General features: G+C 40.3%; 1 protein-coding gene across 2 annotated transcripts in view; it reads right to left on the reverse strand.

The window, feature by feature from the left end:
* LOC138792470 (short transient receptor potential channel 4-like) overlaps positions 1–16,436 on the reverse strand; it is a 130,148-nt gene that overhangs the window by 33,371 nt on the left and 80,341 nt on the right. For both annotated transcript variants that reach the window (XM_069969942.1, XM_069969943.1), the window contains one exon: positions 650–1,168. In XM_069969942.1, the coding sequence (XP_069826043.1) occupies positions 650–1,168 (519 nt within the window). The remainder of the gene's footprint in view (positions 1–649; positions 1,169–16,436) is intronic.

The raw sequence follows: 16,436 nt of genomic DNA on the forward strand, positions 1-16,436 counted from the left end.
ATGGGAAACCAGCCAAAGATAATACTGTCAGCTGCTGATTAAAGTGCCCAATAGATACCCCCCCCCCCCACACACACACACACACACAAACACACAAATGCTCAAATGCCATAGGCTGTATCCATGTTTTCAGGCAGCCCTATGGCTACATCCATCTTCTCCAGCCACCTGGAGTTTAAAATCGAGAACCCCATGTTTCACAAAACCGAACTTACTGTAGTTTCGCTCATCTCTACTTCTTATCATTACTTCTGCATAATGACTGCAGCGGGTGGGTTATCGAGATGGGGGTTTTCCATGCTGGCCCTAATATAAAAGCTCAGTGCTTTAGCCTTCCCTGATTTATTTAGTTTTTAGCAACAATTTTGGCATGCAGGGTCTTTAAAAATGTCAATATCATAGCGTTTCAGTCTGTTGATAGGTGTCGATTGTTGTTAAAGCTTGTTAGTTTATGATTACCCATCACATTAACTGGCCAGAGAGAATGAAAGAGAAAAACAATAAAGCTGTCTACATCCCAAATAATAGTATTTTTACCAAGGTAAAAATTATAGTTATTGAGTAATAGCATGTTGGACAATCCCTTAAGGTATGATTATAATAATAATAATAATAATAATAATAATAATAATAATAATAATGTTTTTACCTCTTTTTGATGATACTTTATAGCCAGTTTTAACCTGGCCAGGTCATTGCCGCATTGCTCCTCCAGTATGCTACCATCATCCCTGTAATTGAGGATAATTTCCAATTCTCTCGAGCTCCTTGTCTGATCCAAAAGGTCCTTAGCAAATTGCTTACATTGTTTTGATAACTCCTCGTACTCAGACTTGAACTCATTTTCTACTTTGCTTAGTTCTTGTAGCTCCCAGCTAAGTTGGAAAGCCGTGAGAAAAGGATCTTCGCTTGACAGAGCTATCAGGGAGGGGCTCGCCAATGCCCTGTAGATGTTAAGTCTTGATCGAGAGTGACGTAAACTGTCCACATCAGATCCAGAAACACATTCCACACAGTTGCAGCGGACCTCGTGTGGCCTGGGGATGGAGACTCCTTTTTGGACAAGATGCTTTATTATTTCATAATTGTTTGTATGAGCCGCCAAAATGATTGGGGTGATGTCTGGAGTAAATTCTGAGAATTGCTTATCCAAAAGTATTGGGGGGACCTGTAAGAAAACATGTGTATTTATAAATTGATAAATGTCATACATTTTTTATTAAAATCTATAATGTTAAAAGGGTTGGCCACTTTATAATTGTTCAGTGTACAGTATTAGTAAATGTATTCACAGCACTTACTGACAGTAGCTCCCTGTGTACCTCATAGAGCTAAAATCAGACTCCCTCCTCCTCCAGTCTGTCCTGCTCTGTGGTGAGACAATGCCCCACCCCCCAGTGTCCAACACTGAGTCGGTATATGCCTATGATGGACACTGGGGGTGAGGTATATTCACATGCTCCTCCATGTCCGCCATCTTATGGACAGAGTGTGTAAGTCTTATGGACAGACTCACCAAAGAGCAGGGGAGTTTGATTTTAGCTCTATGAGGTACACAGGGAACTGCTGTCAGTAAGTGCTATGAGTACACCTACTAATACTGTACTCTGAACTACAAAGTGTCCAACCTTTTTAATGAAAACAAATGTGCTTTGATTTTTGTTCTGTTGTCATTAGAGTAGAATATTAGCCAAAAGAAGAGTTTTCATTATTTTGCTTACATCCTATAAATTAAAATGTATATGTTCTTTATGCACCTCCTTAAAAGTTAAACTTCCTTTAAAGGGTACTCCATAGAAATAATTGCCTTCAAATAGAGCTGAGTGCAATTGCCAAAAGTTTGTGTTCACACGCTAGAACAACTGGCATTTAAATCCCGCTGCCTGGAGAAGGTGGATGCAGCCCATGGACTTCCTGTAAAAATTTGATACAGCCATAGGCTATGTGCACACTATGTAAGAGACCGGCCGTTCTGTGACCCGGCCAGGTCACGGAACGGCCGGTCTCTGAAAAGATCATCCCGGCTGGTACAGCAGTACCGGCCGGATGATCTTTTTGACCGTAAGGTTCTGATGCGGGCCCATCCGTGCGCGCCAGAATCAGAACTCTCCACTGCACACTACATGTACGTTGTGTGAACATAGCCATAGGATGTATCCATGTTTTCAGGCAGTCTTTGATTTGCATTCACCTTCTCCAGGCAGTGGGGTTCAATGTCGATTGTCCGGGCTTGTGTGAACTTGAACTATTGGCAATTGCGCTCATCTCTACTTTCAAAACAACTGATATCAGAAAGTTATACAGCGTTTCTTAATTACTTCTATCTTAAAATCTTAAGACTTCCAGTACTTATCAGCTGCTGTATGTCTTGCAGAAAGTGGTGTTTTTTTTTCCAGTTTGACACAGTGCCTTCTGTGCTGCCATCTCTGTGCTGCCAACTGTCCTGAATGGTAGTAAATCCCCATAGCAAAACCAATCCTGCTCTGGACAGTTCCTGTCACAGTCAGAGGTGGCAGCAGAGAGCACTGTGTCAGACTGGAAAGAACACACCACTTCCTAGCAGCACATACAGCAGCTAATAAGTACTGAAAGGCTTAAGAAAAATAACTTTCTGACACCGGTTGATTTAGAAACCTCTTTAGTACCCCTTTAATGGGCTAAATTTGTACTTCAAAGGGCTGAAAAATACTTGGTCACAAGAAGTTCATGAATAAATAGACCGGAAAGAATCCGAACATTGACATTTGTGTACTGCCTTGTTCAATTTGGTTGAAAATTTTTTAGCTAAATGTAAAATATAAGTCAGCAGAGAGTTTAAAATACAGACAATCTAAGATTACATGGTCGGTAACATCAGAAATGACTGGAGCAGAAGCCGTCTATCGGCTCGATTTCTAAGGACTTTGACAAGCTTGAAAAGCAAATGCCGGGTTTTCAGACAGAAATATAAATAGAAGCTGAGCTGTTATCAGCGGCGTAATTACCGGAATTCACTGGTCATTGCGAAAAATATGAAATGCCAACTACGTTACATTTATCAGCGCAAGCCCTAATGGATCAGGACAACACAGTCTAATAACTCACAGAAGCAGCAAACTGGTTTATTGTACAATTTATCCAAAGTGAATACTCAATTATGCTTCTATAGTTTCTTCAATGATTGAGGAAGCAGTAATTACAGAAATGTAGTTTTATTACACCTTTAAAGGAGCACTCTAGGCAAGAGCCTTTTTAATGTATGTTTAACCCTTTAAGGTGCAGGCCCAAATGACCCAGTGGACTGCGCCAATTTTCATTTTTGCACTTTTGGCAACTACAGGGCCATGTAAGGACTTGTTTTTTTCAGGAACAGCTGTACTTTGTAATGGCGTCTTTCATTCTACCATAACATGTATGATGGGACTCCTAAAAATATTATTTATGAAAATAAAAATTGGTGAAATTGGAAAAAGTAATGCAATATTATTGGGGGTAGAGATGAGCAGACTTTTTGGATTTCTGGTTCGTGAGAACCAGAACTATCGGCGTCGGATTTCCGCTGTCTGCTGGCTCCGTGCAGCGGGTGATACCTCCTAAGGAACGCCTGGAAAACTGGGATACAGCCAATGCCAATGGTTTTCCAGGCGTTCCTTAGGAGGTATCCTCCCGCTGCATGGAGCCAGCAGACAACGGGAATCCGACACCGATGGTTCCTGTTCTCACGAACCAGAAATCCGAAAAGTCAGCTCATCTCTATTGGGGGGTTCCTGTGTCTACGTAATGCACTATTCGGTAAAAGTGACACGATACCATTATTCTATAGGTCAGCCCAAACACAACCATATGCAGGTTTACACAGATTTTCTAATGTTTTTTTTTTTTTTTTGCAATTAATTAATAAAATGGACCTATTGTGACACTTATAACGGTTTTAGTTTTTCACCTACGGGGCTGTATGTGGTGCTATTTTTGCGCCATGATCTCTAGTTTTAATTAATACCATATTTGTGTAGATTGGACTTTTGTTCACTTTTTGTTCAATTGTTTTAAATTGCTTTTTGGTGCTTTTTTCCCTGTTTTCATTTACGCCGTTCGCCGTACGTGATGATGATTATATTTTAATAGATCGGACAATTAGGAACGCTACGGTATTATATATATATATATATATATATATATAATTGTTTTTATATGTTTTATTTGTATAATGGGATGGGGGGTGATTTAAATTTTTATTGGGGGAGGGGCTTTGGGGTATTTTTAAAAACTTTTTTACCTTTTTTTTTCTTTACAAATTTTAAGTCCCCCTGGGAGACTTTTACATGCAATCATTAGATTGCAGACACTGTACTATGGTATGCAATAGGCATAGCATTGATCAGTGTAATAGGCGCTTTGCTTACTGAGCCTGCCTGTGGCAGCCTCAATAAGCAGAGCACCGATTGGACCACACAGAGAAAGGTAAGATACCTCTAGCGGTCCAACACAGCAACTGGTGAGTGACAGGAGCTGCTCCTGTCACTTACACTTAAACGCTTAAACGCGGTGTTATTGCTCATAGAAGTCCTCTTGAGGGGCATAAGTGCAATAGACCAAAGTTAACCATTTTGGTCACATCACATTCAGAAAAAAATAGAATGAAAAGTGATCAAAAAGTCACATATAAACAAGTGTGGTACCGATAAAAACTGCAGATTGTGGCGCAAAAGACCGAAGACTAAAAGATAAAAATTATGAAAGCTAAAAAGGTTACAGAAGTCAGAATATAGCAATTTTAAGCACATTTATCTAAAAAAAATATATACTGTATATATCAGGAGGAAATAAGCAAAAGTGCAAAAACTAAAATTGACTGCGCCATGAAGAGGTGAAGAACTGTGGTATAAAGGTTTCTTGTGCCTGACATGTTTCTCGACAATGTGTCTTTTAGTCATACGACTGTGAGCCACATCAGTATGAAGCCCATCAGACTCTAGAAACCTTTATACCACTGTTGTTAATGCACTAAATAGAGTTTATTATTTTAATTCAGGTGCTCAGTCCCCCTATCCCCTCCTCGCCATCCTCTCATTACATTGCCAGAATCAGTTCCCACCGTAATGCCTGTTCTGGTTTTAATTGGGTGCAGAATAATGTACAGAATGATAGCTCTATGGTAAAGTCACTGATGGAAAGAAGTCCTAGCAGGGCACTACCTAGAGAGTGATGACAGTTTACACGTCTGAAAAGATCACTGGATGTCACAGTCTGGACGAAAATCCTTTAAAATCTAAATTTATATCTTTCATTCGCTCAAAAAAAAAAAATGAACCACTTATCATCTACCTTATTGTAATAAACACTAGGTTGTTTAGGTCTAATCCCTTTAAGGAGATTAAAGAAGAAAACCCCCAAACATTGTAAAGTCATTATAAATTGATAGTAAAGTTGCCTGATATTGGGAAAAGAGAATACAAGCAGGTAATTAGGTCAGTGGAAAAGCAGAGGCTGCGGGTGGTCTCTGCAGATCAGTGGGTAAATGGGAGCAGTCTGTAAGCCACATACAGCGCATTAAAAGAAACAGCAATAGAGATAACTAGTAGCACAACGATTAAATATAAAGCTATCTATCTAGAGCTCCAGAGAGAAGTAAGATAAATACCAACACTGTATACTTTTACAGATCTTTAGAGAATAAAAAGGTACCATACAAGATATGTAAAGGGAGAGATTTATAAAAAATGGTGTAAAGTGAAACTGGCTCAGTCGCCCCTATCAGTCGCAACCAATCAGATTCCACCTTTCATTTTCCAACTAGTCTGTGAGGAATGGAAGGTGGAATCTGATTGGTTACTAGGGGCGACTGAGCCAGTCTCACTTTACACCATGTTTGAAAAATCTCCCCCATTAAAAAGTATATTCACCATAAAAAATGCCCAAAATAGCACTCTTCCCTATCATTTACTATGAATGTCTCAATCACTTCAGATGATCTAATCATCCATTCCCCAAAGGGAATACTAAAGAATAACGTTGTAAAGGTGGCCCATATTGTCTTTCAATAATGTATATGGATGTGTTAATGTTAAAGGCGTTATCCAACCTTTATAAAAGTACAGCTGATGTAATAGGTTTTCGTGCCCCTTAGCCGCATTCATTAAAACTCTGTTTTACAGGATTCCTGACATCCAGTCCCAGTACACATTCCCTTCTTTAGGTCACTTAGGATCACTGCTATAGTTCAACAATGTGAAATGTCAGAATAACACTGAGATAATGATTTATTTCAGCTTTTATTTCTTTCATACACGCACAGGCTATGCTCCCGCTATGTACAGATGAACGCAAACCACAGCCATATATATAGCCACAGAGGGGAAAATAAGTATTTGATGCAATGCCAATTTTATGGAGAGCTGTGTAATTTTTATGAAAGGTATACTTCAACTATGAGAATAAAAAGAGATGAGCAAACCTGGAGCATGCTCGAGTCCATCCGAACCCGAACGTTCGGCATTTGATTAGCTATGTGGAAAACATGGATATAGTTATTGGCTGTATCCATGTTTTCCAGACAACCTTAGAGCTTTATCCAAGTTCAGCAGCCCCAGCTAATCAAATACCAAACGTTCGGGTTCGGATGGACTCGAACCCGAATCCAGTTCGCTCATCTCTAGAAATTATAAAACTCCAGGAAATCACATTTTATGACTTTTGAATAATTATTTTGCCTTTTATTGTATAAAATAAATATTTGATACAAAAAAACCAGAACTTAATGTTTGGTACAGAAACCTTTGTTTGCAGTTATAGAGATCAGACATTTCCTGTACTTCTTAACCAAGTTTAGTGTGTTTTAGGTCATTGTCATGTTTGAAAACCCAGCCATGATGGTTGTTGGCCAAAATCTTATAATACATGATCACATCCATCCTCACTTAATACAGTGAAGTTTCCTTGTCCCCTTTTTAGAAAAGCCCCCCCAAAGTATAAAATTTTTCTCCCCCCATGTATCATGATTGGGACTGTGTTCTTAGGGGTTGTACTGATCCCTCTTCTACCTCCAACCATGGTGGGTGGAGTTGATACTGAAAGGTTCTATTTTCATTTCATCTGACCAAATGACCTTCTCCCATGCCTCATCTGGATCATCCAGATAGTTATCTGCAGGATTTTAATCCATGACTGCGTTGTGTGTTACTAACAGTTATATTTGTGACTGTGGTCCGAGCTCTCTCTTTAGGCCATTGACCATTGATATGTTCAAACATATAAAAAAAATAAAGGTAGCGAGTGCAGAACAGGAGAATTTTCGTAAAGAAAAACTAACAGGTCTGTGAGAGCTAGAATTCTTGCTGGTTGGTACGGGATCAAGTTCTTTTTTCATGCAATAAAATGCAAATTAATTATATAAAAATGAATGTAATTTGGGGATTTTTTTTATAGTCTGTCCCTCACAGGTAAAGTGTACCTATGATAAAAAAAAAAAAACTACAGAGTACTACAGAGTACAGACCTATTAGTGACATTTAGGGTAGCTTCACACGTACCTGATCCGCAGCGGATTTCACGCTATGAGTTTGGACCCGCTGCGGATCCTGTAGTGTGAAGCTAAGGGGGGAAAAGTGTGCCTACAGCATACACTGCCTTCTGAATGATGCCTCAGTCAGGGAAACTGCCAGGGAAAGAATACAGCAGGTGCTGCAAATTTACTGAATGCAGAACAATAGTCTGCTGTGTACTGAAATGTTTTGCAACAGCTCTGGGTAGGGAATTAACTGGAGTTTTGTAAGAAGGGAGTAGGCAGGGTGGCAGGAATGTCATAAAGAGCTGAGGGAAGTATGCTTTTTGAGAGTTTGGGAAATTAATACATACCGACAAATCAATTGGATTTGGGTGATTTCAAGTCTAAGGATGCCAGGTTCACAATGCTTTTTTAAAGGTAAAGTATGTTGACATGCTCTTCATCCCTCTTTTTCTCCTGATCTGTGTCTTCCAGTACTTATGTAGAAATATGTAGAAGACGGCACTTCCGTGGTGGTGCTCGAGGTGAGAAAAATGTTCAGATATTAGGAAGAGCCCGGCACTCACCAAGTAAATTATGCTTCTTTATTGTAGTGTAGCAAACATATGGTACAAGGACGCGTTTCGGCCAAGCATGGCCTTCATCAGCTTAGGGGTGTACACGGGCTCTTCAAGTACTTATGAGCTGTTGTATGCCCTGCATGAAGTGGGGTGTTCTTTCCAGTCTGACATGACTCTCTCTGCTGCCACCTCTGTCTATGACAAGAGCTGTCTAATGCTGGATAGGTTTCCTATAGGGATTTGCTCCAGAGGTGGCAGCAGAGAGCACTGTGTCAGACTGGAAGGAATAAACCCCTTCATGCTGGACATACAGCAGCTAATAAGTACTGGAAGGCTTGAATCTCAAGCCTGAAGCAATTTACAAATTTGTATAACTTGAAAATGAATAATAAATAAATAAATAAAATAAAAAATCTCCACAATACTTACCATATGCACTCTATTTATTTAACAGTTACATATTCTTCTCTCAAATAGTCTAAACTTCTTGACCTTGGCACATAAATATCTTTAAAAAAATGAGCGAGAGGTAACCTATCCAGAACTTTGTTCACTTTTTGCAGAAAAGCAGGATAATAAATTAGTATAATAATTGGATTTGTCACTTTTCTGCCACTTCTGTACAGACAGGGAACAAATCATTGATCCACAGAGAGATGTGTTTGCTTATCCAGAACACAAATGTAACATTTAACATTTAGCATTTCCTTATCTGATGACTCCATATTCAATTATTCCAATTTGATTGGTTTTCGTCTTTTGGCAGAAAACACGCTTTCCTTTTAATTAAGGTTCTAACCATCCGGCATTTCCTCTTGTTATAATACATGGTTGATAGTGCAGAGGATCCGAGATCAAGAACTTAACATTTTATTTGGCTCTTGCAATGAAGAGCACATATAATCATTTCAGCCGCTAGGACTAGCATCAAATAATTTGTAGTTATTTGAAGCTGCGCCAAGCCCTGAAAGGGTAAGACACAGATGAGCGAGAAGAAAAGCCAGCGTAATTTGAAATGACAGCAATTGGTACAGCTATGGGGGGAAAGCTCCAGGCGAAAAAAATAAGTATCTGTGGGAGGAGGATACTGTACTCAAGGATGACAACCAGACTGAGCAACAACAAAGGGAGAAATGGGCAGATTGCAGCTTTGCAACATGATCCGAAAGGTAAAAGCCCATTATATTTACAGTCTATGTAATAGCATGATGCACCCATGTAACAAGAAAAAAAGTAATATACATCAATTTTCATGGCATGCCACGACAAATATTATAGGTGAATGCTGGCTGTTATAACAAGCTAGCCTCTGGCTCTTAGACTGTGGTGTAAACATGTATGCAGTGATTTCTGGGACACCACATATTAAGTTAACTGAGAAAATACGAGTAATATAGGAAAAGAAAACTATACCGCTAGTAGTCACCCACTACATTGTAGGGAACTTAATTCAACCTTTAAGGAAAATAAATGTTAAAGGGAGTCTACCATCAGATTTGAGGATAATTAAAGAGGTTGACCAGGAAAAATTTACTTGTCCTCTATCCATGGCATAGGGGGCAAGTAAGAGATCGCGGGGGGTCCGACCTGAAGCCAGGAGCCCGATAAGTAGATTGGAAGAGGGTAGGGAGGTCGGACAAAATCCTGTGGATAGGGGACAAGTTAATTTGGCCAGGACAACCTCTTCATTTGGGTTGCTAGTATGTAAGGATCAATACTTTCAGCTTCATTGTCCAGGAAAATGACTTTTATCCAACATGTAGATTAGCTCTTAGATGGACTGGGGCATGACTTTATCTCTACCATGCAGCTCAGATTCCTTCCTAGCTCCTCCTTCTTACCAGGAATGGCTAAAGGAGAAGATACAGGTGGGCATTCATAAAGCCCTGCCTCTAGTGCACCTTAAAGGGGTACTCCGGGCTAGGGGTCTTTTTTCCTATGGCCAGGGAGGAGGTGGATAAGGGCAATGACGTCCTCTTACCTCCCCGGTTCCAGCGCTGTGTCCCCGATTGTGCCGCTCCAGGTACGCGCTGCCGTGCTGCTTCCTGGTCACTGACGGGGTCTTGAGACGTGACGTTCCGCTCAGCCAGTCAGTGGCACAGGTGGGATCCCACCTCTGCTACGGACTGGCTGAGTGGACTTGAAATATCACATCTCAAGCCCCTACGGAGACCAGGAAGTGGCTGGGCAGTGCGGACCGGGATCAGCGTGATCCGGCACACGGCGTTGGAACCGGGGAGGTGAGGGGACGTCATTGCCCTTATCCACCTTCTCCCTGGCCATAGGAAAAAAGCCCCCCAGCCCGGAGTACCCCTTTAAGGTGGCCATACTCCTTTAGTAACTAACGAACGTTCAGCCAACAGGTATCTCTTCTTTCTCCCCATACACATGAACATTCAGCATGGCCAAACATTCTTGTGTTCTCTATGTAGAGAGGCGGCATAAGCCACAGCCAGGCAGTTCTGGTGGCAACTTATCTGCTGTTAGGCAGTGATCTTACATCATGCTTAACCTCTATCTCCACTGACATCATATATCGGTGGAGCCTTGGTAGACCCCCATACACGATGACAGCTGACATAAGTATAAAGTTTAAGGAGACCTTAAGAAAAAAAAAATCACATATTAGATAAAAGCCCTAGAGAAAGAAATGGCTGATCAAACATACTAACCTCCCCTATTTAGCAATCCACATGGTCTATTATATTCAAGCCTGGTAGTAGACTACCTTTAAAAATGTCTTTCTCTGTAACATAAATAATGCTTTTTAGGGGTCCCATAGCTCAGACCCCCACTAATCATAAACTAATATCACATTCTAACAATATGTCATAGAAATATGAAAATACCCCCATAGAAATAAGGAGAAGTCCGGCGATAATTTGTATTAAAGTATTGTATGTCCCCCCCCCCAAAAAAAAGTTATACAAATCACCAATATACACTTATTACGGGAAGTGCTTTTTTCCCCTGCACTTACTACTGCATCAAGGCTTCAATTCCTGGATAAAATGGTGATGTCACGACTCCCAGAGCTGTGCGGGCTGTGACTGCTGGAGAGGATGATGGCAGGGGGACACTGAGGGACACAGGGCACTGGAGGGACACTGAGCATCCCCCTGTCATCATCCTCTCCAGCAGCCACAGCCCGCACAGCTCTGGGAGTCGGGTCGTGACATCACCATGTTATCCAGGAAGTGAAGCCTAGATGCAGTAGTAAGTGCAGGGAAAAAGAACTTTATAAGCATTTCCTGTAATAAATGTATATGGTGATTTGTATAACTTTTGGGGGGCAATACAATACTTTAATAAAAAATTTTTGCTGGACTTCTTTAAAGGGGTTGTTCATAAAAAAAAAAAAAACGTTCAAATCCGCTGGTCCCAGCAAGTGCCAGAGATTTGTCAATTACTATTAAAAAAAATATTAACTCTTTCAGTACTTATCAGCTGCTGTATGTCCTGCACGATGTGGTCATTCTGACACAGTGCTCTCTGCTGCCACCTCTGTCCATGTCAGGGACTTTCTAGAGCAGTGGCAAAATCCCTATAGAAAACCTCTCCAGACTTCAGGACATACAGCAGCTGATAAGTATTGGAAAACTTGAGATTTTGAAATAGAATTTAATTAAAAATATATGGCGCTTTCTGGCACTAGTTGATTTAATAGATTTAAAAAAAAAATGTCAACTACCCCCTTTGTGATGGGAAACTGGAAGGCATCACGCCCCTCTCTATAAACTCTAATAGATAGCCCTCTGGAATAGAGAGCTCTTAAGGAGCAGGACTCTCTGTGGTGGATTTGCTAGGTCCATGCAATGCATGGAAAGCCAATTATTTTAATATAAATTTAGATGTGGAGTCAGTTTTTATTGTAGACTTCTCTATTCTTGATTTACAAAATACATGGAAAATCCAGCAGAACAGAGAGCCTCGAATTTTTTTGTTCATTTTTGTTACATCTATCTTATATAGTTTTTCCCATTATAAGTTTATTATAGGATAGCTGTCTGAGATGGAAAAGAACGGCCCCCTGCAGGGCGCGGCTGCGCTGCTACATTCCGGTTGTCAACTTGTCACAAGCAAGATGACATTTTATACAAGGCTGTTTTCCACTAAGAAACACTGATATAGACAGGAACTTATACATATTTTTTTTACTTCTAGAAATGGTTGACTACTAAGAAATTTTATAGAAGTTTTTTTTTTTTTAATCTCTGACAATGTTTTATTATCAGCTATTCACTACACAGGATGAGTGGTGCCAAAATATGGCATGAATATTTTATAACGTTTTATAACAACCACAAAGGAACAATTTATCGTCTGTGCCATTCACCAGTTATAATAAAATATTGAATTTGAAATCCAACATTTCAGTGACAAGATAATATCGCATTCATAGATAAAAATTCTTCTCACTCCTAAAAGTCAATTTACTGTATCAGGAAATAGAAAAATTTCCATTCATGCTGCTAAATATGCCCCGAATCAATCATTCTAGAAATTCAGTAATATGCTAACAATAACTCACAGCGGTATATAGCCCAAAAATATGATAGCTATTGTTCATATAGCTCTTGGCAAATGTTAAAGAAGTACTCTGAGATTGGGTAAAAAGTAATAAAATGTTGCAGAAGAGTATAACATTGATCACCTATCTTCCCCAGTGCTGAAACCAATAAATATCAAATTATTTATTTATTTATTTTTTGGGGGAGGGCTTAGTTCTGTATCACCTGCTTGAGCAGTCGTTCAGTATTGCTATACCTAAAATGCACTGCTTTCTCTAAGTTCTCCATCACAGTCCTCCCATCCTCCCTACTCCCTTCCCACAGCACTTCTGCCAGCTCCTCATCCAAAACTGTTGCAGAACACTTAATTTCACTGCAGACTATTGTAATAGCGAGGTTGCAAGATCTGCAGGGCAGGGCAATGGTGACTTACGCTGGGGGCTGATCAGAGATGGTGACATCACTCAGGGAGGTTGGGCTATAGCTTAGACTCAAGAACCAATAAAACATCCTATGACAAAGAGAGGGAGCAGTCAGGGAGCTGTAGACAATACACGTTTTGTAGTTCTTGTATTTTCAACTTCATGTCATTAGTGAAAACACTGTATTGTATAGTATTGTATAGTATTGTATTGTATTGTATAAGTTATATATAGTATAGTTTTACTTAAAGAGTCACTGTCATATACACTCACTGGCCACTTTATTAGGTACACCATGCTAGTAACGGGTTGGACCCCCTTTTGCCTTCAGAACTGCCTCAATTCTTCGTGGCATAGATACAACAAGGTGCTGGAAGCATTCCTCAGAGATTTTGGTCCATATTGACATGATGGCATCACACAGTTGCCGCAGATTTGTCGGCTGCACATCCATGATGCGAATCTTCCGTTCCACCACATCCCAAAGATGCTCTATTGGATTGAGATCTGGTGACTGTGGAGGCCATTTGAGTACAGTGAACTCATTGTCATGTTCAAGAAACCAGTCTGAGATGATTCTAGCTTTATGACATGGCGCATTATCCTGCTGAAAGTAGCCATCAGATGTTGGGTACATTCTGGTCATAAAGGGATGGACATGGTCAGCAACAATACTCAGGTAGGCTGTGGCGGTGCAACAATGCTCAATTGGTACCAAGGGGCCCAAAGAGTGCCAAGAAAATATTCCCCACACCATGACACCACCACCACCAGCCTGAACCGTTGATACAAGGCAGGATGGATCCATGCTTTCATGTTGTTGACGCAAATTCTGACCCAACCATCCGAATGTCGCAGCAGAAATCGAGACTCATCAGACCAGGCAACGTTTTTCCAATCTTCTACTGTCCAATTTCGATGAGCTTGTGCAAATTGTAGCCTCAGTTTCCTGTTCTTAGCTGAAAGGAGTGGCAACCGGTGTGGTCTTCTGCTGCTGTAGCCCATCTGCCTCAAAGTTCGACGTACTGTGCGTTCAGAGATGCTCTCCTGCCTACCTTGGTTGTAACGGTTGGCTATTTGAGTCACTGTTGCCTTTCTATCAGCTCGAACCAGTCTGCCCATTCTCCTCTGACCTCTGGCATCAACAAGGCATTTCCGCCCACAGAACTGCCGCTCAATGTATTTTTTTTCTTTTTCGGACCATTCTCTGTAAACCCTAGAGATGGCTGTGCGTGAAAATCCCAGTAGATCAGCAGTTTCTGAAATACTCAGACCAGCCCTTCTGGCACCAACAACCATGCCACGTTCAAAGGCACTCAAATCACCTTTCTTCCCCATACTGATGCTCGGTTTGAACTGCAGGAGATTGTCTTGACCATGTCTACATGCCTAAATGCATGTTGCCGCCATGTGATTGGCTGATTAGAAATTAAGTGGTAACGTGCAGTTGGACAGGTGTACCTAATAAAGTTGCTGGTGAGTGTATATATATATATATATATATATATATATATATATATATATATATATATATATATAATTTATTTATTTATTTTTTCAGAAATTAATAGTCCAGGCGATTTTAAGAAACTTTGTAATTGGATTTATTAGCCAAATATGCCATTATCTGCATTCAAAAAGCCTTTTCCCAGGTCGCCCCCCCTTTTCCATTCACTGCAAAATATCAGGAAAGCAAGCCATGAAGACAGGGGGGAGAGCTTCAACCTGTTTTTCATGATAAAAATGCATTTTTCGGCTAATAAAACCAATTACAAAGTTTCTGAAAAATAGCTTGTACTAAAATAAATAAAATAAAAATTGAGTAGAAAAAGCCAAGGTCATTGGTCCCCACTGCATGGTTTATGGTGTAGATAAACTTTCTAGAGGGCCATATTATATGACTGCCTGCACTGAGCACAGTTCCATCTGTAGTATTATGGGGGGATTTGATACATTTATTGACTTTATCATGCTCGCAAGTGGGAAAGGTTTGTACCTCCCAACCAGTGGCGTAGCTACCATAGAGGCAGGGTAGGCAGTTGCTATGAGGCACGTGCAGAAGGGGGGCCCAGTGGAGAAGGTAAGAGCATGTGTTCTTCTGCGTGTGAGTGACCCAATGTTTACTTACATGCTGCAACACAGAAAAAGGGTTAACAAGCAGAAGACAGAGATCGTAGGAAAGGAAAATGTGCGGAGTTCCGTGCAGAGGTCGGGGTTATCAGTGCACAAGCAGTAAAGCAGATATCTCATTTTCTTCTGAGCTTTGGGTCACTTACACACTGAAGTAGACACATAAGCAGAGGGTAGTCCGCTCCTGCACCTATGTCTTTAACCATAAGGGCTGCTAATGGGCCCTTATAGGTAAAAAGAGTGGACTGTCAAAGCAAGCAGCCATTGGCCATTTTTTGCTATGGGGCCCCGTGAATCCTAGCTACGCCCCTGCTCCCAGCAAATCCAGTAAAGCCGACAGATGTTCAGATAAAAGGCGTGTATAAAACGATGCACTTGATATGTTCCCTACTATATGTTTTTTTTTTCATCACAGATTTGTCCACTTTTCCCTTTCCTTTATTTAATTTAAGGTTTTTAATTTGTCATAAAACCTTTTCCACATAATATCACTCACAAAGTAGCCAGTTTACATATCAATCACTGGGGGAGGCACACAGATTTAGACAGTGTGTACACTTGATAGAGTAGTGATAAAATCTCTGGAGATTGGTTGGTGTGACAGGCTGCTAAATCACTAAATGCCAGTACGCTGTCTGTTCAGACGCATGCTGGCGACTTTTCGAAGTGCTTCTGGAAGAATTCTGCCTCCCACCTGAACAGACAGCGTACCGACAGGATTTCTACAGCCTATCCCGCTGCCAGCATTAATGATAGGTATCCCTAAGCGTCACTGTCAAATAAATCAAAGAGGTAGTCCGGCAAAAAGAAAAAAAAAATTCAAATCAATTGGTACCAGAAAGTTATACAGATTTGTTAATGACTTCTATTTGAAAAATCTCAATTCTTCCAGTACATATCAGCTCCTGTATGTCTTGCAGGAAGTGGTGTATTCTTTCCAGTCTGACACAGTGCTCTCTGCTGCCACCTCTGTCCAGAGCAGGAAAGGTTTTCTATGGTGATTCGCTATTCTAAACAATTCCTGACATGGACAGAGATGACAGCAGAGAGCACTGTGTCAAATGGGAGAGAATGCATCACTTCCTGTAGGACATGCAGCAGCTGAAAAATACTGGAAAAAGTAAGATTTTAAAATAGAATAATTTACAAATCTGTATAATTTGCTGATACCATTTGACAAAAAAAAAATAAAATATATATATATATATATATATATATATAATTTATTTATTATAATTTTTATTTTTTTTTGCCAGAGTATCCCTTTGACTTTTGACATTATCTTGGACATACAAATTAGACTGTTCCACAGACAACTGTTGAAAACCAG

Source organism: Dendropsophus ebraccatus, chromosome 5, assembly GCF_027789765.1.
Source record: "Dendropsophus ebraccatus isolate aDenEbr1 chromosome 5, aDenEbr1.pat, whole genome shotgun sequence".
In the NCBI taxonomy this organism is placed as follows: domain Eukaryota; kingdom Metazoa; phylum Chordata; class Amphibia; order Anura; family Hylidae; genus Dendropsophus; species Dendropsophus ebraccatus.